Genomic DNA, 25,471 nt, shown 5'->3' with positions numbered 1-25,471 from the left:
GAAAAAACAGTGCCATTGTCAGGAGAATGTGGACTTGGAAGTCAGAATGCCTTGGGCAGGTTATGAACTGCTCTGGGCCTCATTTCCACCATCTCTAGAAAATGAAGAAGATAATACTACTGACCTCATCTGGTTATTCCACAACTCCCTACAAGGAATCTCAAAAAGGTGTCAGAAAGGACTGGGCACATGATAGCACTGATAGGACATCATTTGTGGTCTTATTTCTTTGGAGCATCGTAGATGACTTTGCATCTCCATGGTTTTTCCAGTATATGATTGGTCTGGGGCAGGGATGGGCCCGACACAGGCCCTGTGTTCCGAGGTTTTCTTGCCAGGGCTGATTCTACTATAGCACACTGAGGTGAGAGAGGCTTGGGGTGGTGGCACCCCAGGGACCATGTAAGTGTCATTTTTTAGTTACCAGCAAGTGCCTCCTTTACTTTACTTAAAAACATGGTTCCCCTATTTCTGAATATGACCGGAATTTTTTGTAATTAGTAACAGAAAATTTGAGGAAGATGAAAGAGATTGGGCCAGGCATGGTGGCTCACGCCTGCAATCCCAGCGCTTTGGGAGGCCAAGGAGGGCAGATCACTTGAGGCCAGGAGTTTGAGACCAGCCTGAGCAAAATGGTGAAACCCCATCTCTACTAAAAATACAAATATTAGCCAAGCGTGGCATGCACCTATAATCCTGGCTTCTCGGGTAGCTGAAGCATGAGAATCACTTGAACCCTGGAGGTTGCAGAGCGCAGAAATCGTGTCCAGCCTAGGCAACAGAGCAAGACTGTCTCAAAAACAAAAAGTGACAGATGCAGGAAATCCATTGTAACTTGAAATGTTCACCAATAGCACTTGGTACCAGGCATTTCAAGAGTTGCAATGCTTTAACTACTTTCCCTAAACCATGGTGAGTACCAGACAAGTTATGTCAAATGGCGCTTTGCTAAAAGCGGAGTGTCAGCATTGTGGACAGAAGTGGGAAATGAAGAATCGTATCTGCAGTGAGCCCATTTTCAGGTCAGTTACACAATGAGATCACTGATGGCTCACCAGGCTTTTGAAATCACATGGCAGCTGCACGTAAGGATGTGTTATTTATTCTCTTTCAACTGTCGTATTTCTGTGATTCTAAGACATATTTTTTACATTTTATCATCTCGGAAATCAGATGCATCTTATAATTTGTGGCAGTTTACAACCGCTTTTGACCAGAAAACTGATGTGATATCAGTGTGACTGCCCAGATATGAGACTTGGATGCAGAGATATCTGTTCAACCGAGTTAGGCACACGACTACTTCTTGTGTTGAATTTAATTGCAGTTCTAAAGAAGTTCGAAAATTAAACTATTGTTCAATATTCAAAGGAAAGATTCTTGCATAAGCATGGAAACAAAACAGAATGTTACATAAATATAACAAATACTTTTAATAAGTATAAAATTAAAATTCTAACTGATAAGAGAATATTGTGTCACAGTTTAATATGAAGAAGCATCTTTTCCTTTGTGTTACTTAAAATGATGGTGCATCTTAAATCTTGTGTCTTAGATTCAGTGAAATATGGTATAAATGACTGTATACTCTCTGCTCTAGGTAACGCAAAGAAGAAAAATTTCTTGCTTGTGTTATTGATTTCTAATTTATTCTTTTTCTAATTTTTTTTTCTCTCACAAATGGATACCAATTACATTGGACTGCAATGTCTCTCCTTGAAAAACAATGCTGTTGACTGAAATCACTTTGGGTGGACCAAATTTCCTCCTGTTGACTACTCCTGAATGATCTCTTCCAATCCCCCAAATCTGCCTCTCTGGCCAATCACAACCTTCTTCCGTGTGTGTCCATCATGCCGCTCTGGTCTTCAACTCCCCTCCTCTCTTGCTGACTTCCGGAAAAGCAACGGAAGAGTCCTGGGCGGAAGGAGGCTTCTGTATGCTTGTGAAAAAGAACAATCTGTGCCAACGGAAGGTTCTTCAACAACTTTGCTGCAAAACATGTACATTTCAAGGCTGAGCAGCCATCTTAGATTTCTTTGTTCCTGTAGACTTATAGATTATTCCATATTATTAAAAAGAAAAAAAAACAAGCCAAAAAAAAAAAAAAAAAAAAAGCAAGCCACCTCTCTCTTTCTTGCTCTCTTTTTCTTTCTCTCTCTCTCAAGTTTGTGCAGGGAGATGGTGAACTGTTTTGTCAGAACTTAAATGGAAAAAAAAAAAAAATAAACCTACAACAAGCCTACCTTTTATAACTGGGTGTTTAGTGCTAAACAGCCAGAACCACAGAGACAGTATTGTATGACCAAAGCATTTGATGCCAAAATTTGACGTTAAAGTAATGATTTGATTTCCTGCCCTGGTTTTGAAGGTCCATTTTTTTCCCTTTTGCATTAATTTGCTTGTTTCCCCCTTTGAAACACCTAAAAATACCTTTCCAAAACATTGCAAGAGCATAAATAGAGAAAAATGAAATAGAAAGCTCTTGCATGCTTGAGTCCACCATTGGGGGAAATGACAGAAAACTGGACCTGAGGGCATTAGGAACATCCTACAGAGTTGTGTTTTTAGTGTCGTTTGCCATGGTATTTCACAGTGAAACATTGATACTCTCCACACATCATTTACTTCATGCATTATGTACTGGTTTTTGCATTTTACTCACTTGATAAGTCTGCTGCACTGGTTTCATCAGATAGACTTGCTGCTACTGGCTTTTCCATTGTAGATTGGGTTATTTTACACACAGTTCGCCAAATGGGATTGCTCTGTATAGTCAAATTGGTGATGGACAGATGGGCAGAATGCAGAGGTACATAGATGAGCTGAGGCTGATCCAGCTCCCCTGATATTCAGAGTGTTAACTTTGTAGACCCTGCACAACCTCTTGGTGCTATCTAGCCATTACCCCATTTTTTTTTAAAGGCCATCAGAAATTCCATTTGTCATGGTGGGAAGCATTTTGAATATGATGCAGGAAATTTCTTCCTGGAGTCAAAAGTTTCTAAGAGGTCCTGTATTTTTAAGAAATGGAATTTATTTAAATAATATTTAAGCTGGTGCCCATGTTGGCCAGGCAACTTTTTTCAATGGTGCTTATTAGAAGTTTTTTCATCTTGTCATTTTAAGAAAATAAAACTGGAAATTGAATGTGGGTGGCATGATTGTACCCTTCTAGTTCTTATTTTCCCACTCCTCTGTCCCTCTATAACTATGCCATACTATTATATGCTGGTCCACTGAATGTTGAGATGATCTGTTTCTTTGGGTTTTTTTTTTTAAGAAATATTTTCACTGGTTTTCTATGACTCTCTAAACACTTCATCAAAACTAGAAGACTGAATTATGAGAACACTGTTTGAATTAGTGGCCAGAAACGATGAAATCTTATAGATCTTTTGACAATTTCTCTGTTTAGGGGAGGGTAGACTGATATCAGGTTTCTTCATATCAAAGCTTCATTGGTGACCTCATTTGCTTTACGAGTGACCAGCCATCTTGCAGGCTTCATGCTTCTGAGAGCCTTACTTCGAAGATGCTGCTGGAGTCACAGCTGAGGAGAGGAATACTATCAATATGGACTATCCTGGGAAAGAGGTGGGAAGTAGATGCTAAGGTCCCCATCCAAACAGCAAGCTAGTAAAAAGCCTGCCTTGAAAATATTTCTAGACATCAAAGATAACTTACAACCCAAGGTGAATAATAAATAAATTATCTGATGACCCTGTTAATAGCATTGCAATTTTATTGAATCACATAATGATTCATAAGTAATTAGGGAACCAACTGATTTTGCTAAGCAGTCTTCCCCTTCATAATACCGCAGGCCCTTCTGACACACAAAAAAAATGAGTTAATCCTGGGTACAGCATACGGTTTTACATTTAAAGGCACAGTCTTACATGGACAAATGCAAGCACAAGCCTAAAGCAAGGTCAAGCAGATGGCAAAACTGAATTTGCCTGCAAAGAAATCTATTTAACTGAACCAGCCCATAATATTTAAGGCACGAGGTTACTGTGATAGGAAAGATAAAAATGATGTCTGTTTTCTTAGACGAATAACCATCAACATGACAACAAAATTCATCGGGGTCTACCAGCGTGCATTCCATTTCCCACTGGCCATGCAGGTGCACGTTGCGGAAATACTGGTTTAACTACTAGTGTGTTACTGCCTCATTTATCTACATAACATTATTAACTAGAACATAATGCTTTCAAAGTTTAAGTTAATGTTATATATTATGTATAAATATATATATTCATAATGAGATATATGTAATGGATAGTACAAAGTTTGGAGACTCAACAAATGCTCTAACCTTCTAGAGACAAAAGTCCTATTTCTGTTTTCTTTTGTCTTTTTATTTTCAATTAGTGACCCATTGTTAAATCCAAATCCACTTTTACTGAAAAATACTGTACATGTGTAAAATGTTCAGTTGTTTTTTTGTAAAATATAGTAGAATGGTTGTAATTGATACTGGCCAAAATCAATGTTATTCCATATTTTATTTTTTCTATTAAATTAACCTAAGTTCCTGTTTATTTGATCTGTTCATACCCACGTATAAACTTCTCTGAAAGGGTAAGGTCATGAGAAACTTCCCTGTTTCTACACAGAAGCTGAATATGAAGGAAAGGGTGGAGGTGCATGAAACATCTAAATAAAGTTGGAAAAGAGAGTGAGCAGAGGAGGGAATTGAGAAGGAGTGAGAAACAGCAGTGTAAGAAAGGAATGGGTTAGATTTGGTCATGAATATATGTTAAATCCCATTTTTAGAAAGCAAGCTGTGAAAAAAAATCTATAAAGGCTTGATATTGTTTCTATCAGATCGTACAGATGCTGGCCCCCAGAATAGGGCCCACCTGGTCCCGTTCTTCCTCTAGTGCACAGCACACCCACTGGTGTATGTCTGTAGGGTTGGGAGTCATGGCTGGGGGCAAGGAGGTAGGCAGTGTAAAAGCTGTTAAAGAGGAAGGTGGCTTTGTTCAATTTGCTGACATCTTGTGTAAAGTCGACATTGGCTGGATGTCTAGAAGATGATTTTGTCTAAAATAAATCTCAAGTATATACCATGGGGTGGGACTGAACAAGCTAGCTAAAAACAGCAATGGAGTATAGATCTTTTTGAACCATGCCTGAGATGCAATTACTAGTCTTAAAGGTTCAGTGCTCTACCTCTTGGGGAAAAGAAATGATAAATCAGCCAAAGCCACAAACAAATTGAGCCCCAACTAGGTTTAAAGATCTGGAGATAACAACCAGTTATGAGGAAGAGCCTCTACTGCTTTGAAGTCCCATTATGGGGATGGAGAGAAATTAATTTTATTGATCACTATGTACTACACAATGTGGGAATATAGAGTATGTATATACATACTGTTGTGGATATGTTCTCTCTCAATTTTCAGGACTCTAGAGGTGAATGTATTATCCTCCATTTACACATGAGAAAAACTGAGTCACATAGACTTGAAACAAATTGATTGAGATTCCATATCCAGATTCATCATCATAATACAATTTAACATTAAGACAATTCACAGCAAGTAGTACATGCCAAATCTCAAATGAGTGGTACACTGAGTTGTTAAGTTCAGAACAGGCAGAGATTCCTTTGAACTGGACTGTTCAGTTCCCTAGAGCAGGTAGAGCTAGAATTGGCCCCTGAAGCATGGACAGACAGGAAGAGAGCGGGAAGAATGTTACCAGTGAACTTGCTGCATACAAGATGCTTAGGGAAGTAAGATGTTTTCATGGTTTTAATCTAATTATCTATTGCTACAAAGAACAGTGATTCAAAATTTGGTGATTTAGTTCAGAAAAATCTACATTTGTACGCTTTGTAGAAGAAGGATAGTGTGCCCATTCTCAATCCCCACATCCATGGAAGACTGCTAATTATCACTCATTTTCCACTCCAGTTATCAGAGGCTTGTCACACTGATCTCTTCTACCAGATTCATTATTTTCCGTTGAATAATCTACCCTTCATTTTTGAAGAACTTACAAACTGAGTACTTGGTAAAGAAGGGGAGGTGATTGCTATAGTAACTACTAAATTAAATTTCTCAATCAAAGTGATCAATACTTGTGACATATCTGAGTATGAAAATAAACACATAACATCTTATCCCCCTCATGTAAAAAGAATGTCATGCAGCCAAAATATAAAATAGACATTCATTCTTAACAGCTTCCATATTATCATTCAGCCCTGCACAAAGAGAGCAATGGCAGACGGCAATGTGTTGAATAGAAATTGCATATTGGAGACAATTTTCAACTATGGACCAGCCAATTTAATACCCCCTCCTTCTGTCCTCAAGCACAAGATGGCAGAGGTTGAACAGAGGACAGCTGCAGTGTGACCTCACCCAGACCAGGCCTGCACGCAATACATGTAGATGACAGCACAGATCTGCTTCTCTTCTCTGGCCAACATCCCTTTCCAAATGTTATGTTTGTTGCAGGCTTATAAAATCTGAAGTTCTCAACAGAATGCTTTAGAGCCTTTGACATATTTAGCAAGGCATAGCCAAGGTGGACCTAATTTCACTGTAGCTCATTAGAACTACTTGGCACCTAGAAATGGGGCTAATCTGCATAATCCTGTTTCCTGTTCATCATGAGAGGTGAAGATCAGGTCCAGATTCATTTCTTGAGCAATAAAGATGCAGTTATGCAGCATCATTATGTTTCAGCAGACCACAATGTGACCTGGGACAGCCAGCGCTCCTTCCCATTCTCTACCTCCACGGGACTTACAAGGACAGTTTGACTGGCTTATTACCAAAGGACTTTCTTACGAGGGCTCCTCTCTAAAGGACCATTGTTTGGATCCAGTTGTGGTTTTTCTAGGGCCAGGTATCAGACAACAAAAGATGTTTTGTATCCCACTTTCTAGAAAATTCCAGAAACATTCCCTGAGGTCTGAGTTGGAAGATCTTTAACTTTTTTTTCATTTTAGAAAACAGTACATTATTTTAAAAATACAGTGTTTTAAGCTTCACAGAGTTTTACTAAAATGGATTTATTTAATGTGGCCCCCACAAAAATCAGGCCGATAGACGTTCATTTTCTGATGCAAGAGGCACAGCTAGTAAGGGGTGTGGCTAGAACTCAAGCCCACAGCTTCAACATTCTGTACAACACTGATTCCTTTTTAAGAGTGCTGGAGAAAAGCATGTCCACATTACATATGCTGCAAGGCAGGGTGTAAGAGCCTTTTCTCAAGTGAAGATAGAAAGCACACTGTGTCCCTAGGCTTGGCTTTTTCTCATTCCAAAAGAGTTGCTTCCATAAATATTGAGTCCCTGCCACAAACTAGGTTCTGAGGTTTCTCTTGCCCTCTTCAAACTTACAGTCTAATGAGGGAAACAGACACTTAGACATAAAACACATAGTTATAATGTGAAGCCTTTAAAGGGTAAAAAATATTGTCAGGAGTCAAAGGAGCAAGCTCACTTCACTAATCACGTGCTAAGGTTCCATGCCCTTGCACTACAAGCTTTCCAAGGATATCCAAAAATAGCATGAAACCTTAAAAATGGAGTTGACTCAAAAATGTACAAATAAAACTGCAAAGATCAAAATCAAATGATATCTTGATTAAATATCTACAAAGTGGATCATGTCAAACTAGTCCACTGCAACTAAGGAATTATACTTATAACCATTGTCACTTGACGGCAGAGATATGCCTGAGAAATGCATCCTTAGGTGATTTTGTCATCATGCAAACATCATAGAGCACACTCACACAAACCTAGATGGCATAGCCTACCACCCACCTAAGCTATATGGGATGGCTTATGGCTCCTAGGCTACAAAGCTATACAGCATGTTAGTGTATTGAATACTGCAGGCAGTTGTAACAAAATGGTAAGTATTTGTGTGTCTAAACATAGAAAAGGTATGGTAAATATATGGTACAATCTTATGGGACCACTGTCATATATACAGTCTGTTATTGACCAAAACGTCATTATATGGTACATGACTATAATTAACATTAATGTAGAATAAAGGAGAATTTTAATATGTTTGATATGATGTGAGACCTGCAGAGGTGGGAGAATCTAGGATCTTGAGAATCTTAATAGCCCTGCAAAGGAGGGAGGAAGTCACTATTCACCCTTTAGGGAATAGAAAAGACGAGAGAGATACATGTCCTATCCTTGGTGGTAGGTAAGGGAGGTCACTGGGGTGGGGCATGGAAGGGCAGTGTACAGGACTACAATACATGGAGGTCTTCCTGGATATCATCCTCTCTTCTTCCCTGTGCCTTCTACACTCCCTCCAAGGAGATCTTTGTCAATCTCATGGTTTTAAATACCATCTATATGCTGATGACTCTTAAAATATATATAGATTGCTGATCTCTTCCCTCAAGATTCACACCTGTAGATTCAATTAACTACTTGACATTTCCCTTCAGCTGTCTAATAGGCATCTCAAAATTAACATGTCCAAAATAGACTTCAGACACCCCAACCCCCTGACCATCTTTACCACCAAATCTCTCCCACCTCAGTAAATGGCATTCACTGTATTTCCAAATATATCTCTAAATGGTCTACTTCTGCCCACTCCATAGCTGTAACTGTGACCAAACCACCATTGTTGCCATCCCAGACTGCTGCAACAGCCTCCGAACCAGCTCCCAGACTTCTCCCTCTCCTCTCCTCTTCCCTCTCCCTTCATTTCTCTCTAATCAGTTCTCTACACAGCACAGTGCCATTACAAATGGAAAATCAGATTTCATCTGTTTACTGAGCCTAAAATCTGAACTCCTTACCTGAGGTCTTTGTGATCTCACCTCACACCACCATCCCCCGTGCCCTCACATGTTTTAGTCATGCCAACTTTCTTTTCATCCTTCAAACAAAACCAGCTTGTTTGGGACCCAGGACCCTTGCTCTTCACATGGCTGGCTTCTTCTCATCCCACAGGTCTCAGTTCAAAAATAACTTCCTCTGATCAGTTCCTTCCACCACTGACCCCACACCTGCCCACCTCATTTTGACTTTCCATAGTACTTACCAGCACATGACATTTTATGGTTTGTTACTTATTGTCAGCCAGCCCCATGAGAGCTGGTGCTTTGTCTGTCTTGTTCACAGCTGTATCTTACATGTCAGGCACATGCCTTGCTTAAGAAATATTTGTGGAATGAATGAATAAAAAAATATCCAAGAGAAGTGTCATTTGACCTGAGCCTTGAAGGATAAGCAAGAAATTACAAATCAAAGAAGGTGATGATGTTTAGGAAGGATATTTGAGAGAGAGGACCTGTGCAAAGGCACAAAGCCATTGAAAGGGCTTGTGGATGGCGATCACTTGGAGGCCCAGGCAGGGGATGAGCAGGGCAGGCAGCTTGGGAGAAAGGATGGAGAGACGAGTGGGGTCAATCGGTAAAGGACCTTCACTGGACTGTTGCCCTTCCTCCACCTTCTTGTCATCAGGGTCATCAACCCTCTTTTCAGAGAGGCTAATTGATTTGCTCAAGGACCCCATCAAGTCAACTCTTGGCCTCCTGCCAACATATTTGAGAAGCATTCATTCAGACAGAATGCTGAAGAGGCCAGATTTCCTCAGTCCCCAGGCACTTACGGCTGTATTGAGCCAGTTGAATGAAAGAACAGGGTGCAAGCTCACATGAGAGGCAGCAGCCCACAGCTTCTGTTCACTGTGATGTCCACAGCCAGAGCAACGATTTGGCAAGGCCTGTTTTGCAAAACTGGACTTGGGACCATAAGCCTGCTCAGTACTATCTTTTTCTCCTAAGAGAAGACCCCCTAGCCCTCTAAACTGTCATCACCAGAGAAGAACAAAAGGAAAAAACATGATGTGCTAGCACTTCCCTTCCCTAACAATGAAAACAGTAACCCCCATATGCAGAGTACTTCCTATATGCCGAGCTAAAGGTTTCATATGGGTTATTTAATGCAATACTTCCAAATAGCCTGATTCGATCTCCTTTTTACAAATAAGGAAGCAGATGAGGTAAATGCCTAAGGTACTCCAGTGGTAGATAGAAGGTCTGGGATTAATTTAAACTCAGACAATCTGATGTCAGAGCATCCACAAGGAGAAATGCAAGAGCCAAGGAGGATTCCATCAAAACAAGCTTCAAGCTGTGGTTGTGGAGCGTGCGACGGGTTTCTATATTTTAGCTGGTGCTGTCAGGTTCCAGGTGCATGTTGTTAATATCCACCCAGGAGTATACACTGTGGCTAAATCATGCTTTGTGTGAACAAGGCAGGAGTCAATATTTGATCATTAAAGCTAGTAACCACCAATGGGCCACATGGACAAAATCAAAATAGACCTAAGCTAAATGAGGCAGCGACTGTTACAAAGAAATGGGGATATGATGATATGATGCTTCCTTTCACAATTTATTTGTCAAGAGGCTATTGTTTGCATTCTCTAGCCCTAGTTGAAATGAGGAAGAAATAAAACGGAGATATTGGGAACATTAGAAGAGATATTAGCATGCTGAAAGTTAATACAAATACATAATACAAATTCTGTGAGCTCCTTTGACAAATCTGGTGAAACATAAATTCTTTCCAGGTGATATTAAACAGGATTTCTTGCCACCAAAATCATAATGGTTGCAATATAATAAAAGCTAAACTATAAAAAACTATAAACTATATTTATAAACTACTATATTTATAAACTATAAAAAATAAGGCTCTTTATTATATATAGGAATATAATGTTTAATTGTTTTATGTTATGAGAAGAGCCACAAATATGGCAGAAACCAGAAGCCATCTTGACCTTCTCCTTCGTCACTCCCACACCACCAGGTCAAGACAATTCCACCTCCCAACTCTCCCAGATCCACTTTCTGTTCTTCGCCTCTTCTGCCCCTATCCTAGCCCAGCACCTTGGATCAAGCTACTTCTCACCTGGGCTATTGAAATATCTCCTCATTAGCCTCCCTGAACACACCCCGTGTGTCCACAGTCACGTGTCTTCCATCTTCATCTCCTATTCTATTTTCCACAACAGCCAGAACGCTCTTTTTAACAATTCAAAACTCAGCATGAGACTCCACTCCCCCTGTGACTTCCCATTTCCTAGGATAAAATTGAAATTCCTTTCCATGGGCTTGAAGGCCAGGGTCAATCTGACCCCCGCCCCCACCGCCCGGCCGCCAAACTTAGCTCATGACATTCTCTTCTTCCGCAAGTATTTTCCTGCCACATCTACTTTCCCTGATTCTTCCATTCTTCCCTGCACCCCAGAACATCCCCACACATCACTCCCCCTCCTTTAATGTTATCCCACCCGAATCATCTATCATCTCGGCCTCAGTTTAAATGTCACTTCTGATTCCTGGTCCTTAACAGACAAGGTTAGATCTCCTTAGTGTAAGCTTTCTTGGAAGCCTCTACATTTCTTTTATATTAATTTTATAATAAATATCTAGTTACTTGTAGGAATATTTGATGTATGTAATTTCCGCTACATAGTTTGCTGGATGGGAGCAAAGTCTGTAAATGCCTTCTATGTCATGAACCTGCTAAAACGTCTCATAGAGAAGGTGCTTGATAACTGTTATGGATAGTTGAAAAAAATGAATGAATGAATAATTAAATGAAACATTGAGCAAATGACAGGAAAGGAATAGCTCTGATCCAATACTTGGTCAACTAAGTTCTAGCCTGAATTCTGTAAAATTTCAGCATAGCTCTCTGTATGTCTATACTTCAGTTTCCCCTTCTTCAGCACCATCCCCGTGAACCTTCCAGCTCTTCTGTTCCATGTCAAGGGAAAATAGCAGGAGGCTTCACAGAGTTTCCATCGCTGGTCCTAAAACACACGCAAAACCATTGGCACAAACTCATTAAAGCCAATGCTTTAGAAGTTTGCCACTAAGAGTGTGGACCAGCAGCAGCAATAGCGGCCAGGAATTGACTAGTGTGAGAGCAGATTTCTAAACATGCATTCTCATTCCCTGGGTACTCACTGTTGACAAGGGACTTTGCAGGAGAAATTAAAGGTTAATATCAAATGAACTTAAAATAGAGAGATCAGCCTGAATTGTCCAGATGGGCCCAAGGTAGAGGCGATCAGAGAGGTGTGGTAGAAAAAGGCAAAACAGGCAGAAGGGGAAGTCAGATTCAAGGCGTGAGATGAACTTGACCCACAGCCAAGGAACTTGCAGCAGACCCAGGCCCAGAGCCTCCAGAAAGAATGCAGACTGATTAACAGCTTGATTTCAATCTTGTAAAACCCAGAGCAGAGAACCAGATGAGCCACACCGTACCCAGATGTCTGACCTATAGAACAGTGAGTTAGTGAAGGGGTGCTTTTTTAAGCTACAAAGTGTATAGTAACTTGTGATGGCAGCAGTAGAAAGTAGCACAATGAGACCATACCTGCTCAATCACAATATGTCCTTTTGCCAGATCCCAAGTTGATATTTTCAAGAGATGGTTCAATGTCATAGTTGCCATCACAGGATCTGAAGGGAGGCTGCCTGGGTTCAAATCCTGGCTCTGTCATTTACTAGCTATGTGATCTTAGGGAACACATTTAACTTCTCTGTGCCCCTGCTTCCCTGTTTGGATGATGGTAATCCTACCTCTCTTCCAGGAACATTCTGAGGATTAAATGACAACACACGAAAGCACTTAGGACTGTGCCTATATGTATTAGGCAGAAAACATGTTGGTTACTAATATTACTTAAACCAGAATTTTTTGATTCATTGTTGATCTGTCTCCCTCCACTAATATCCAATCCATCACCCAGCTAGTTAATTTACCTGTTGAGTATCTCTTGAATCTGTCCTCTTCCCTCTATCTCCACCATGACCATCCTAGGTTAGCTATCATCATCGCCTCCCAGAAGCACTCTGTGAATCTTCTCCAGTCCCACAAAGAAGCTAAAGTGACTTTTCAAAACATAAATCTAATCACAATGCTCTCCTGCTAAAACCTGTGGCTATCGGGGTAAATACAGGATCCACTAACGTGTCCTGCAAAGTCTGATACCCCTACACCCAACTCAATTTCGTTTTTCTTTCTTTCTTTCTCTTTCTTTCTCTCTCTCCTCTCCCTATCCCCTCTTCTCTTCTCTCTCTTTCCCCGCTTCTCTGGCCTTCCTTCAGCCTGTCCCAGTGGCTAACCCTCCCCTCACTGGACCCTTTGCAGACATGGTTCCCTAAGGCTAGAGTGCTGGAATCACAGGTCCACAATTGTGTTTGTTCTTATTTGATGGATGTCTGAGTCCCACTCCAGACTCTAAGCACGAGGGCAGGAGTGCATTTGCTTTTTCTCATCATTGCTTACCCCATAATTAGCACAGTTACTGGCACAAATACTGGCTAAGGAAACAGTTAATGAACAAATGAATGAATAAAAATACTGTGGCACAGTTGAAGAGGCAGAACAAATAAGATGTTGGTGCTTCTTTTGGTTTGACTCCTACTTGGGGGCAGGGAGGGCAAGAATTAAATTATGTCAGATTGAAAACATCAATTCACTGACTGGATCACTGTTGAGTTGCTGCAACCTTTGTGAGTGTGTCACAGGCTATGTTGGAAGTAGCTGAGCACAGGAGGAGAAACCAGAAGTTGGTTCAGCAAAGGGGCCATCTCAAAATATGCTACAAGTCTGAGGGGTTATATAAGAACCAAAAGCTGAAAATTTTTCTTTCCACTCTCTCACCATATCTATCATTTCTTTAGGTTTGTTGCCTAGAAAGATTTCATCATCAGATTTTTTTTCCCCCAACAAAATACATAAGCCTCAGTTTGCAGCTATCTCACTGCTAGGTTAGCCCTCACTGTCCCTTTCCGTATTCAACCCTCCACCTCCCACTTCCAGCTCTGTAGGCGTAAAGCACGATGATCCAGAGCTGGAGAATGAAGACCCGCCTATGCTGTTCCCACACAGAACACAGCGTGAGGAGGTGACGAGACATTCGCAGACCATAGAGGGCCCTCAGGGGCGGGCTGGGGCAACTTGACCTCAGATGTCTGTGCCAGAAAAAAAAAAAACTGATGAACAGATACATCATTCATGAATGTCCAAGCTCACAAATTCTTCATGAGGCCAGTAGAACGTGGAGGTCTGAAACCCTCCTCCAGAATCTAACTCACGCCCCACCACTCTGTGATATGTATTCTCTGAGCTTCCATCACTGAAGTTCCGTCTCCCTGTCTTATAAGCTCCAAGGAACGTAGGGACCATGTCTAGCATGGAGAATTCCAGATACAGGCAGGTGCTTTAAACCTGTAGCTTAATCAAATGGTTGTCAACAGAGACAACATCAGCCTCCTTTTGTTGTCTCAGGCTAATTATTAGACAATTCTGAAATAGAATAAAGATGATGTTTAGCCATGTCTTACTGAACGATTCATATTAAACTCACTCTCCAGGCAGTCGGCAGAATTTCTGCCTCTGTGCTGGATCCCCCTTCATCTCCCTCCTAAACCCTCCACCAAGAGGACATACGCCATACCCACCCTTCCGGATGGCAGGTCTGGAAATATCAGTGCACTGGCCACTTTCTACCACTGGTGCTAAACAGTAACTCAGAGTAGCAAGCAGCCTAAGCCTGGGTTGAGATGGCAACAGTCCTTCCGAAGGACTCTGAGGCAACGAGCATAGAGCAATGGCTCTCAGACTTGAATGGCTATCAGAATCTCCAGGACAGCCTGTTCAAACACAGATTCCTATCTGCCACCCCCACCTCAGAATTTGTAATTCAGTAGATCTGAGGTGGAACCTGAGAATTTATATTTCTAATAAATTCCCAATTGATGCTGTTGCTGCTGGTCCCACCATGAGAACCACCAACACTGATGTTAATTACATAGTCTTAGTAATGACACTAGAAAGACGTGGGTTCAAGTCCCAGCTCAGCCACTTTGCATGTAACCTTGGTTAAAGTATTAAATCTCTCAAATTCTCACTTTCCTCATCTATAAAAAGAAGTATTAACCGCAGCAATGCTGAGGATTAAATAGGTAAAGCATCTGGAAGCATACGAAACATCCCCACCCCAGAATACAGAGCCCCTTTCCCTGCACCACACCCAGCCCCTGCTTTCCCCAGGCTGCAGGTGCAACTCTCCTTAAGAGGACTGCTGTAGGAACATTTGAGCAGTGGGCAGTGCGCAGCTAATTGTCTCCACCTGCCTCTGTCCAGTGGTGTCCTGTCCACAAGGGCAACGCTAAGATGAGCATCAGCCCACCTCACAGAGCACAAACAAGGCTATTGCCTGATGTTTCTGCAAGAATGGTGTTTCACATCGCTTTTTGCCCTGAGACTAAGAGATAAAGTAATTCATCCAAAACCACACAACTAGTAATGGCAGAGCTCCAGAGTTAGGACAATGCACCTGCTGACTCGCCTGTACTGAACTGTATTTGTAATCTTGCTGTATTAATTTCTTATGGCTGCTCTGACAGATAACTACAATTTGGTACCATAAAACAATACATATTTATTCCCTCACACTTCTGGAGGTCAGTAGTCAGCAATCAGGGTTTCAGTAGGGCCACCCTACCAGAGGGTCCAGGGCAGAACCCATTTCCTTGTCTTTTTCAGCTTCTAGAGCTGCATTCCTGGCATTCTTTTGCTCATGGCCCCTACCCTCCATCTTCAAAGCCAGCAGTAGCCTCATTAAATCTCTCACTCTACAGTGAGAGAGATTAGATCACCTTCTTCTGTAGTAAAATGTCCTTCTGTTTTCCTCTTCTAAGAACACTTGTGATTATATTGGTGCCACCCTGATAATCCAGGATAATCTCCCCATTTCAAGATCTTTAACTTAATCACATCTGTGAAATTCCTTTGGCTGTACAAGGTAATACTCGCAGGTCCCAGGCATGAGGACTTGGACATCTTTGGGGGCCATTATTCAGCCTCCCACACTTGGATTGGTTGTCTAACTCTCTGAGCAACCATTTTTTCTTCAGTGAAGTGGAAATAATAATATATCCTCATGAGAACATTACCACGTGGTACACACTAACTCGCTGAATAAATGTCCGCTGGATTGTTGAATGCTTCCTGCAGTACTCTTTCGTGTATATCTTGCATTAACTCATTACTCATCTATTTACTCTATTTACTCATCTAACTTTTATTAAACACTTACTATGTGTTAAGTACTGTGCTAGGCAAAGGGGATATAATATAAGGGTATATAAGGATATAACAGAATACATTCCCTCCCTTTACAGATTTTATACTGTAATAAAGGGAGATAAATGAGGGAGCAAATGCCCTGATGTGTTAACATGTGTTATGAAAAGAAATTAGAGAGGATATGCTCTACAGAATGGGTCGTCTAGTCCCCTGGGGAGGAGGTAGGAGTGGAAGGATAGAGCTGGAGACAGGAGGCTGGAAAGGGACAGGGAAGTGTGAGCACCTGGAAAGTGCCAGGAGTTTCTCCCTGATGGAGTCTTGGGGCTGTCTTTGTCTGCTTCCTGCTGCTCTAACAGAATACCACAAACTGGGTAGTTTACCAAAAAAAAGTTTATTTGGCTCATGGTCCTGGAGGCTGGAAAGTCTAAGATCAAGCAGCTGCATTTGGTGAGAACCTTCCTGCTATATCATAACATGGTGGAAGGCCTGGTATGGCAAGAGAGTATGCATGTGTCAGAGAGAAATGGGAGCCAAACTTCATGTTTTTATCAGGAGCCCACTCTCACCATAACTAACCCACTTTCACAGTAATGGCATAGTCCATTTATGAGGGCAGAGCCCCAGGACTTAATCACCTCTTAAAGGTCTCTCCTCTTGATATTGTCACAGTGGCAATTAAATTTCAACATGAGTTTTGGAGGGGACATTCAAATCATAGCAGGTCCCAAAGACTGAGGCACAGTGTGAGAGAGATGAACTAACAATCCTCCCAAGGGTCTGACTGCAATGACCCCAAGTGCCATGTAAAGAAATCTGGGTCATGTTATGTCCTCCAGGAGCCACTGGAAAGTTTAAAGAGGCCCTTCTCAGTATTCCATCCTCTGCAGTGATCCAGGCTCCTGGCAGGAAACCCTGAAAGCTCTGTCCTCCTTATAAATATTAAAATACCAAATTCACAGAATTCTCTGTGAACTAGTAGTGGTTTCCTTAAGTGCCTCTTGCCTTTGCCTTTGTTCCCCATTGAGACCTTTTGTGATTTATATTTTCAGAATTTTATTTTTAGAGCCTCTCGTTACAGTGAGCCATCATCTCCCTTAGAATCTCTGTCAATCTAATTTATAAGTCATTTGCTCTTCAAAATATTCTTATACCCCTGGATCCCATTTAACTCTCTCATCTTTGCAGTTCTTTTTATATGAGAATGTTCAAAAGGTAAATTCACTATATTAACTATTAGGTGGAGAAGAATAATTCTGATTGCTCATGCAGTATTTTTTTCCAACCTGGGTGGTTTTGCTGAGAAGTGGATTGATGGTAACTGTGATATGAATTTAGTTGAAAATGTTTGCTTTCCTGGATGCATAGTCCTTGGTCTATTTTATCCCTCCACTTTACCTCCTGAAACTTAGCACCCCACTCTAATATATTTTTGTCAACTGATATCATTCTCCCCATGAACTTCAATAAATTGGCAGTGAACTTCTGTGCTGGAAAGACATTTTGCATTAAAAACTGGATTCACAGCAGGCAATCTGCCTGGGGACCACATGTCTAAGGAAGCAGTCATTTTTAACTAAGGATATTTCAAGCCTAGATAGAATAGGGCTGGTGTGCTCTGAAGCCACAAATGTCTAGCCTACTAAAAGCAAAATTACTGTACTGCATATTGATAATTAACTTTGTCAACTAACTTTCATAACCACTCCAGCGTAATGCACACACTCTTCTTTTCAGTTATATTGTTGTGATTTCTGGATCCCATTATATCCTACTTGCAACCTGCATTCCTATCGCTACCCCTTACCAGCACTCCCTGATTTGCTTGCCCTATTCAGCTTTTTGGTTCATAGGATTTAGTAGCTTCTAACCGTACTAACCATGCACGTGTTTACAGTTTACTATATATCTCCTGTGTTATGATGTAAACTCCACCAGGAAGGAGATCTGTGTTTTGCCTACTACTGTATCTCAGATGCCTGGAATAGTAACTGACATGTAGTGGGCGCTCAATAACTAGACACCGAATGAATTAATGAATGCCTTTTCATGGAGCTTTTAACTGTCGTGTCACTGCTTTTTGCATCCCTAACTTCCAAGAGTCAACTTATTTATCTACCAAAATGTTTCAATCACTTCATCACATAGCAAGTTGTGGTCTAGATCACAGAAAATTATTCTTGACCTTAAAGAGCAACTAGTCCCTGTCAAGGAGACACACATGTGCAGAATCACCAGTTGATATAAATAATTATAAATAAAATTATACATTAAAATATAAATTATGAATTTAAATATATATTATAAATTAAAATATGTACAAAGCACAACCAAACACAGAAAGAATTAATTCAGCTGCGTAATGATGTGGTAGGAAAGATTCAGATAATTCTTCACAGAGGAGGCTACTTTGAGTTGTAGAGAATGAGTAGAAGTTTGCTAGAAGAAGAAAGAAAGGAGTGGGCATATGTCAAATGGCTGTTCTAAGTGGGAGAGTGCATCATGGGCTTGGGGGACTGGAAGTCTCTTGGAAACGCCAGAGCATGAGGATGTGTCTTAATTGACTTCAACAGCAGCTGACCTTGAGACAAAGATTCAAGTCCAAGAGTTTTTTAGGGGAGGTCAAAGAAAACGCCAGTGGTGAAGCAGGAGAGTCAGACAGGGAAGGGAATGCAGCCAATGAAGGTTATGTCATCAAGCCAGCTACTTACTGTAAGCTACCGGAGGGGCAACTGGAGTTCAGCGTTGTGGGGAAACTCTGGAAAATGGTATATAACATAGGCCTCAGAGTTATCCCACTGATGGGGCAATAGAACTGTGCTTTTCATATACTAAATCCCTGTCATTGGTTGAGGACGACTCCTGGGGGTCAGTTCGCTCCTTCTGGCCTGCCATGTGTTCCTGACAGAGCATAGGCCTCAAGGAAGTATGAAGCAACACTTTCCCCTGGAAGTTGGTTTCTGCATATGGATGTGATGAGGCCAAGAGGTGTATGCAGGCCACCAAAAGAGTCTGCTACAGTTTCTAAGGCGAGCAATAGAGGATGATGATAAAATTGCAGCAAGGGCCAAATTTTTAAGGCTCTTGTATGTCATTCCTTTGAGCTTTATTCTGTATTGAGGAAGCAGCATTGCAAGATTTTAGGTAGGAAAGTGGTCTGATAAGATTTGAATTTGAGAGAGAACATTCTGGCTACAGAATGAATGACAGAATTGGCGTGGGGGGGGTGGAGAATATCTAGTCCAGGAGACCAATTAAGAAGATAAATTCACCATATGGTATAGAAATGACTGAGCTAAAAGACATGGGATGGTGCTAGAGATGGGGATGAGCAGATGGAATGGAGAGCTGTTCAGGAGATAGAAGTGACTGAAATTGTGAGGGATTAGATGTGAGGAGGGATCAGGGATGACTCCCTGGTGACGGCCTCCCTGATTGGATGATGGTGGCACTCACCTAGATGGGATGCACAGGAGGGGTATCAGTGCTGGGCTAAAGTGGTAAGGCTTGTTGAACATGGTAAATTGGAGATACTTGTAAAGTATCCAGGTGGAGAATCCAGTGGGCAATGGATGCAGGATTATTGAACTCAAGAGAAAGATCTGGACTGAGAAGAACTGTTTAGAAACCACCAGTTTATGGAAGAGATTTAAGGGCAGAGAAGCAGAAGAAATTCCAGCATACATAACTGAAAGTTTGCCATGTGGGATGAGTTGATTGAATGTTACTATCAACGTCCATTCATATGAAGTCCTTTGCTAAGCTAGAGATGACCTGGCATCTATCATCCCTAGCTATTGCTTTGCCTTTATTTCTCTCCACATCTTTCTAAAATGATTATTTCTTTCCCTCAGCCTAGTTTGATTTGGAGAGAGAACAAGACAAATTGTGTGATTTGGGTCAAGCTGTAGAAACTCTAATTATTAGCTTCTTCATCTGTAAAATGGGGATCCCATAAGTGGAGACTGGTTTGTCTGATAGTCAATTGAAGACACTTTCTTGAGAAGCTTTCCAAAGCTTCTTCCCTCTCCTGACCTCTAAAGATCTTAAATGTGGGCATGGTGGCTTACACCTGTAATCCCAGCACTTGGGGAGGCTGAGGTGGGAGGATAACGGGAGGCCAAAAAGTTCAAGACTAACATGGACAACATAGGGAAATGCTATGTCTACAAAAACAAAACAATTAGTCAGGCATGGTGTTGCATGCCTGTGGTCCCAGCTACACAGAAGGCTGAGGCTAGATGAGTGATTAAGCCTGGGAGCTTGAGGCTGCAGTGAGCTGTGATGGTGCCTTTGCACTCCAGACTGGGTGAGAGAATGAGACCCTGTCTACAAAAAAAAAAAAAAAAAAAAAAATCAAACTCACGTTCTTGCCCTACAGGGCACTTAGCTGGGTTGGTACAAGATATTCCTCAGAATTGGGGGGCGTGCCCAAGATGGCCAAATAGGAACAGCTCCAGCCTCCAGCTCCCAGTGTGAGCAACAAAGAAGACGGGTGATTTCTGCATTTTCAACTGAGGTACTGGGTTCATCTCACTGGGTCGTGTCGGACAGTTGGCGCTGGTCCATGGGTGCAGCCCAACCAGCAAGAGCTAAAGCAGGGCAAGGCATCGCCTCACCTGGGAAGCGCAAGGGGGAAGGGAATCCCTTTTCCTAGCCAAAGGAAATTGAAACACACAACACCTGGAAAATCGGGTAACTCCCACCCTAATACTGCGCTTTACCAAGGGTCTTAGTAAACGACACACCAGGAGATTATATCCCACACCTGGCCCAGAGGGTCCCACGCCCAAGGAGCCTCCCTCATTGCTAGCACAGCAGTCTGAGATCTAATTGCAAGGCGGCAGCGAGGCTGGGGGAGGGGCGCCCACCATTTCTGAGGCTTAAGTAGGTAAACAAAGCCGCCAGGAAGCTCGAATTGGGTGGAGCCCACCACAGCTCAAGGAGGCCGGCCTGCCTCTGTACACTCCTCCTCTGGGGACAGGGCATAGCTAAACAAAAAGCAGCAGAAACCTCAGCAGAGGTAAATGCGCCTGTCTGACAGTTTTGAAGAGAGCAGTGGATCTCCTAGCATAGAGGTTGAGATCTGAGAATGGACAAACTGCCTGCTCAAGTGGGTCCCTGACCCCTGAGTAGCCTAACTGGGAGACATCCCCAACTAGGTGCAGACTGACACCTCACACGGCGGGGTACACCCCTGAGACGAAGCTTCCAGAGCAAGAATCAGACAGCAACACTCACTGTTCAGCAATATTCTATCTTCTGCAGCCTCCGCTGCTGATACCCAGGCAAACAGGGTCTGGAGTGGACCTCAGGCAAACTCCAACAGACATACAGCTGATGGTCCTGATTCTCAGAAGGAAAACTAACAAACAGAAAGGACACCCACATCAAAACTCCATCAGTACGTCACCATCATCAAAGACCAAAGGCAGATAAAACCACAAAGATGGGGAAAAAGCAGTGTAGAAAAGCTGGAAACTCAAAAAATCAGAACACATCTCTCTCCAAAGGAACGCAGCTCATCACCAGCAACAGAACAAAACTGGACGGAAAATGACTTCAACGAGTTGAGAGAAGGCTTCAGTTGATCAAACTTCTCAGAGCTAAAGGAGGAACTACGTAACCAGTGCAAAGAAATGAAAAACCTTGAAAAAAGATTTGACGAATGGCTAACTAGAATAACCAATGTAGAGAAGTCCTTAAAAGAACTGATAGAGATGAAAACCATAACATGAGAACTACGGTGACAAATGCACAAGCTTCAGTAACCGACTCGATCATCTGGAAGAAAGAGTATCAGTGATTGAAGATCAAATGAATGAAATGAAGTGAGAAGTGTAGAGAAAAAAGAGTAAAAAGAAATGAACAAAGCCTCCAAGAAACATGCGATTATGTGAAAAGACCAAATCTACGTCTGATTGGTGTACCTGAAAGTGATGTGGAAAATGGAACCAAGTTGGAAAACACTCTGCAGGATATCATCCAGGAGAACTTCCCCAACCTAGCAAGGTAGGCCAACATTCAAATTCAGGAAATACAGAGAATGCCACAAAGATACTCCTCGAGAAGAGCAACTCCAAGACACATAATTGTCAGATTCACCAAAGTTGAAATGAAGGAAAAAATATTAAGGGCAGCCAGAGAGAAAGGTCGGGTTACACACAAAGGGAAGCCCATCAGACTAATAGCATATCTCTTGGCAGAAACTCTCCAAGCCAGAAGAGAGTAGGGGCCAATATTCAACATTCTTAAAGAAAAGAATTTTCAACCCAGAATTTCATATGCAGCCAAACTAAGTTTCATAAGTGAAGGAGAAATAAAATCCTTTACAGACAAGCAAATGCTTAGAGATTTTGTCACCACCAGGCCTGCCCTACAAGAGATCCTGAAGGAAGCACTAAACATGGAAAGGAACAATAGGTACCAGCCATTGCAAAAACATGTCAAAATGTAAAGTCCATCGATGCTAGGAAGAAACTGCATCAACTAGTGAGCAAAATAACCAGTTAATATCATAATGACAGGATCAAGTTCACACATAACAATATTAACCTTAAATGTAAATGGACTAAATGGTCCAATTAAAAGACACAGACTGGCAAATTGGATAGAGTCGAGATCCATCAGTTCGCTGTATTCAGGAGACCCATCTCACATGCAGAGATATACATAGGCTCAAAATAAAGGGATGGAGGAAGATCTACCAAGCAAATGGAAAACAAAAAAAAGCAGAGGTTGCAATCCTACTTTCTGGTAAAACAGACTTTAAACCATCAAAGATCAAATGAGACAAAGAAGGCCATTACATAATGGTAAAGGGATCAATTCATCAGGAAGAGCTAACTATCCTAAATATATATGCACCCAATACAGGAGCACCCAGATTCATAAAGCAAGTCCTTAGAGACTTACAAAGAGACTTAGACTCCTATACAATAATAATGGGAGACTTTAACACCCCACTGTCAACATTAGATCAACAAGACAGAAAGTCAACAAGGATATCCAGGAATTGAACTCAACTCTGCACCAAGCGGACCTAATAGACATCTACAGAACTCTCCACCCTAAAGCAACAGAATGTACATTCTTCTAAGCACCACATAGCACTTACTCCAAATTTGACCACATAGTTGGAAGTAAAGCACTCCTCAGCAAATGCAAAAGAACAGAAATTATAACAAACTGTCCCTCAGACCACAATGCAATCAAACTAGAACTCAGGACTAAGAAACTCAATCAAAACCAATCAACTACATGGAAACTGAACAACCTGCTCCTGAATGACTACTGGGTACATAACGAAATGAAGGCAGAAATAAAGATGTTCTTTGAAACCAATGAGAACAAAGATACAACATACCAGAATCTCTGTGACACATTTAAAGCAGTGTGCAGAGGGAAATTTATAGCACTAAATGCCCACAAGAGAAAGCAGGAAAGATCTAAAATTGACACCCTAACATCACAATTAAAAGAACTAGAGAAGCAAGAGCAAACACATTCAAAAGCTAGAAGAAGACAAGAAATAACTAAGATCAGAGCAGAACTGAAGGAGATAGAGACACAAAAAACCCTCCAGAAAAATCAATGAATCCAGGAGCTGGTCTTTTGAAAAGATCAATAAAATTGATAGACCACTAGCAAGACTAATAAAGAAGAGAGAAGAATCAAATAGATGCAATAAAAAAATGATAAAGGGGATATCACCACTGACCCCACAGAAATACAAACTATCATTAGCAAATACTATAAACACCCCTATGCAAATAAACTAGAAAACCTGGAAGAAATGGATAATTTCATGGACACTTACACTCTCCCAAGACTAAACCAGGAGGAAGTTGAATTCCTGAATAAACCAATAGCAGGCTCTGAAATTGAGGCAATAATTAATAGCCTACCAACCAAAAAAAGTCAAGGACCAGACAGATTCACAGCCGAATTCTACCGGAGGTACAAGGAGGAGTTGGTACCATTCCTTCTGAAACTATTCCAATCAATAGAAAAAGAGGGAATTCTCCCTAACTCATTTTATGAGGCCAACATCATCCTGATACCAAAGCCTGACAGAGATACAACAAAAAAAGAGAATTTTAGACCAATATCCCTAATGAACATCGATGCAAAAATCCTCAATAAAATACTGGCAAACCGAATCCAGCAGCACATCAAAAAGCTTATCCACCATGATCAAGTGGGCTTCATCGCTGGGATGCAAGGCTGGTTCAACATATGCAAATCAATAAATGTAATCCAGTATATAAACAGAACCAAAGACAAAAACCACATGATTATCTCAATAGATGCAGAAAAGGCCTTTGACAAAATTCAACAGCCCTTCATGCTAAAAACTCTCAATAAATTCAGTATTGATGGAACATCTCAAAATAATAAGAGCTATTTATGACAAACCCACAGCCAATATCATACTGAATGGGCTAAAACTGGAAAAATTCCCTTTGAAAACTGGCACAAGACAGGGATGCCCTCTCTCACCACTCCTATTCAACATAGTGTTGGAAGTTCTGGCTAGGGCAATCAGACAAGAGAAAGAAATCAAGGGTATTCAGTTAGGAAAAGAAGAAGTCAAATTGTCCCTGTTTGCAGATGCCATGATTGTATATTTAGAAAACCCCATCATCTCAGCCCAAAATCTCCTTAAGCTGATAAGCAACTTCAGCAAAGTCTCAGGATACAAAATCAATGTGCAAAAATCACAAGCATTCTTATACACCAGTAACAGACAAACAGCCAAATCATGAATGAACTCCCATTCACAGTAGCTTCAAAGAGAATAAAATACCTAAGAATCCAACTTACAAGGGATGTAAAGGACCTCTTCAAGGAGAACTACAAAACACTGCTCAGTGAAATAAAAGAGGACACAAACAAATGGAAGAACATACCATGCTCATGGATAGGAAGAATCAATACTGTGAAAACGGCCATACTGCCCAAGGTAATTTATAGATTCAGTGCCATCCCCATTAAGCTACCAATGACTTTCTTCACAGAATTGGAAAAAACTGCTTTAAAGTTCATATGGAACCAAAAAAGACCCCGCATTGCCAAGACAATCCTAAGCCAAAAGAATAAAGCTGGAGGCATCACGGTACCTGACTTCAAACTATACTACAAGGCTACAGTAACCAAAACAGCATGGTACTGGTACCAGAACAGAAATATAGACCAATGGAACAGAACAGAGCCCTCAGAAATAATACCACACGTCTACAGTCATCTGATCTTTGACAAACCTGACAAAAACAAGAAATGGGGAAAGGATTCCCTATTTAATAAATGGTGCTGGGAAAATTGGCTAGCCTTAAGTAGAAAGC

At 41.3% G+C, this 25,471-nt stretch overlaps 1 protein-coding gene across 3 annotated transcripts in view; it reads left to right on the top strand.

The window, feature by feature from the left end:
• Nucleotides 1-25,471, top strand: part of LOC105498700 (proprotein convertase subtilisin/kexin type 5) — a 469,848-nt gene that overhangs the window by 301,914 nt on the left and 142,463 nt on the right. The window contains exon 21 of one of the 3 annotated variants that reach the window (XM_011770953.2): nt 1,905-4,548. The exons of the other annotated variants lie outside the window; for them this stretch is intronic. Within the exon in view, the coding sequence (XP_011769255.2) occupies nt 1,905-2,020 (116 nt within the window). The 3' untranslated portion in view covers nt 2,021-4,548. Of the gene's footprint in view, nt 1-1,904; nt 4,549-25,471 lie in introns of those variants that run through there. 3 annotated transcript variants of the gene reach the window in all.

Source organism: Macaca nemestrina, chromosome 14, assembly GCF_043159975.1.
Source record: "Macaca nemestrina isolate mMacNem1 chromosome 14, mMacNem.hap1, whole genome shotgun sequence".
NCBI classification, from domain to species: Eukaryota; Metazoa; Chordata; class Mammalia; order Primates; family Cercopithecidae; genus Macaca; species Macaca nemestrina.
The sequence above is the reverse complement of the archived record's forward strand: the minus strand, read 5'-3'. Positions and strand labels throughout refer to the sequence as shown.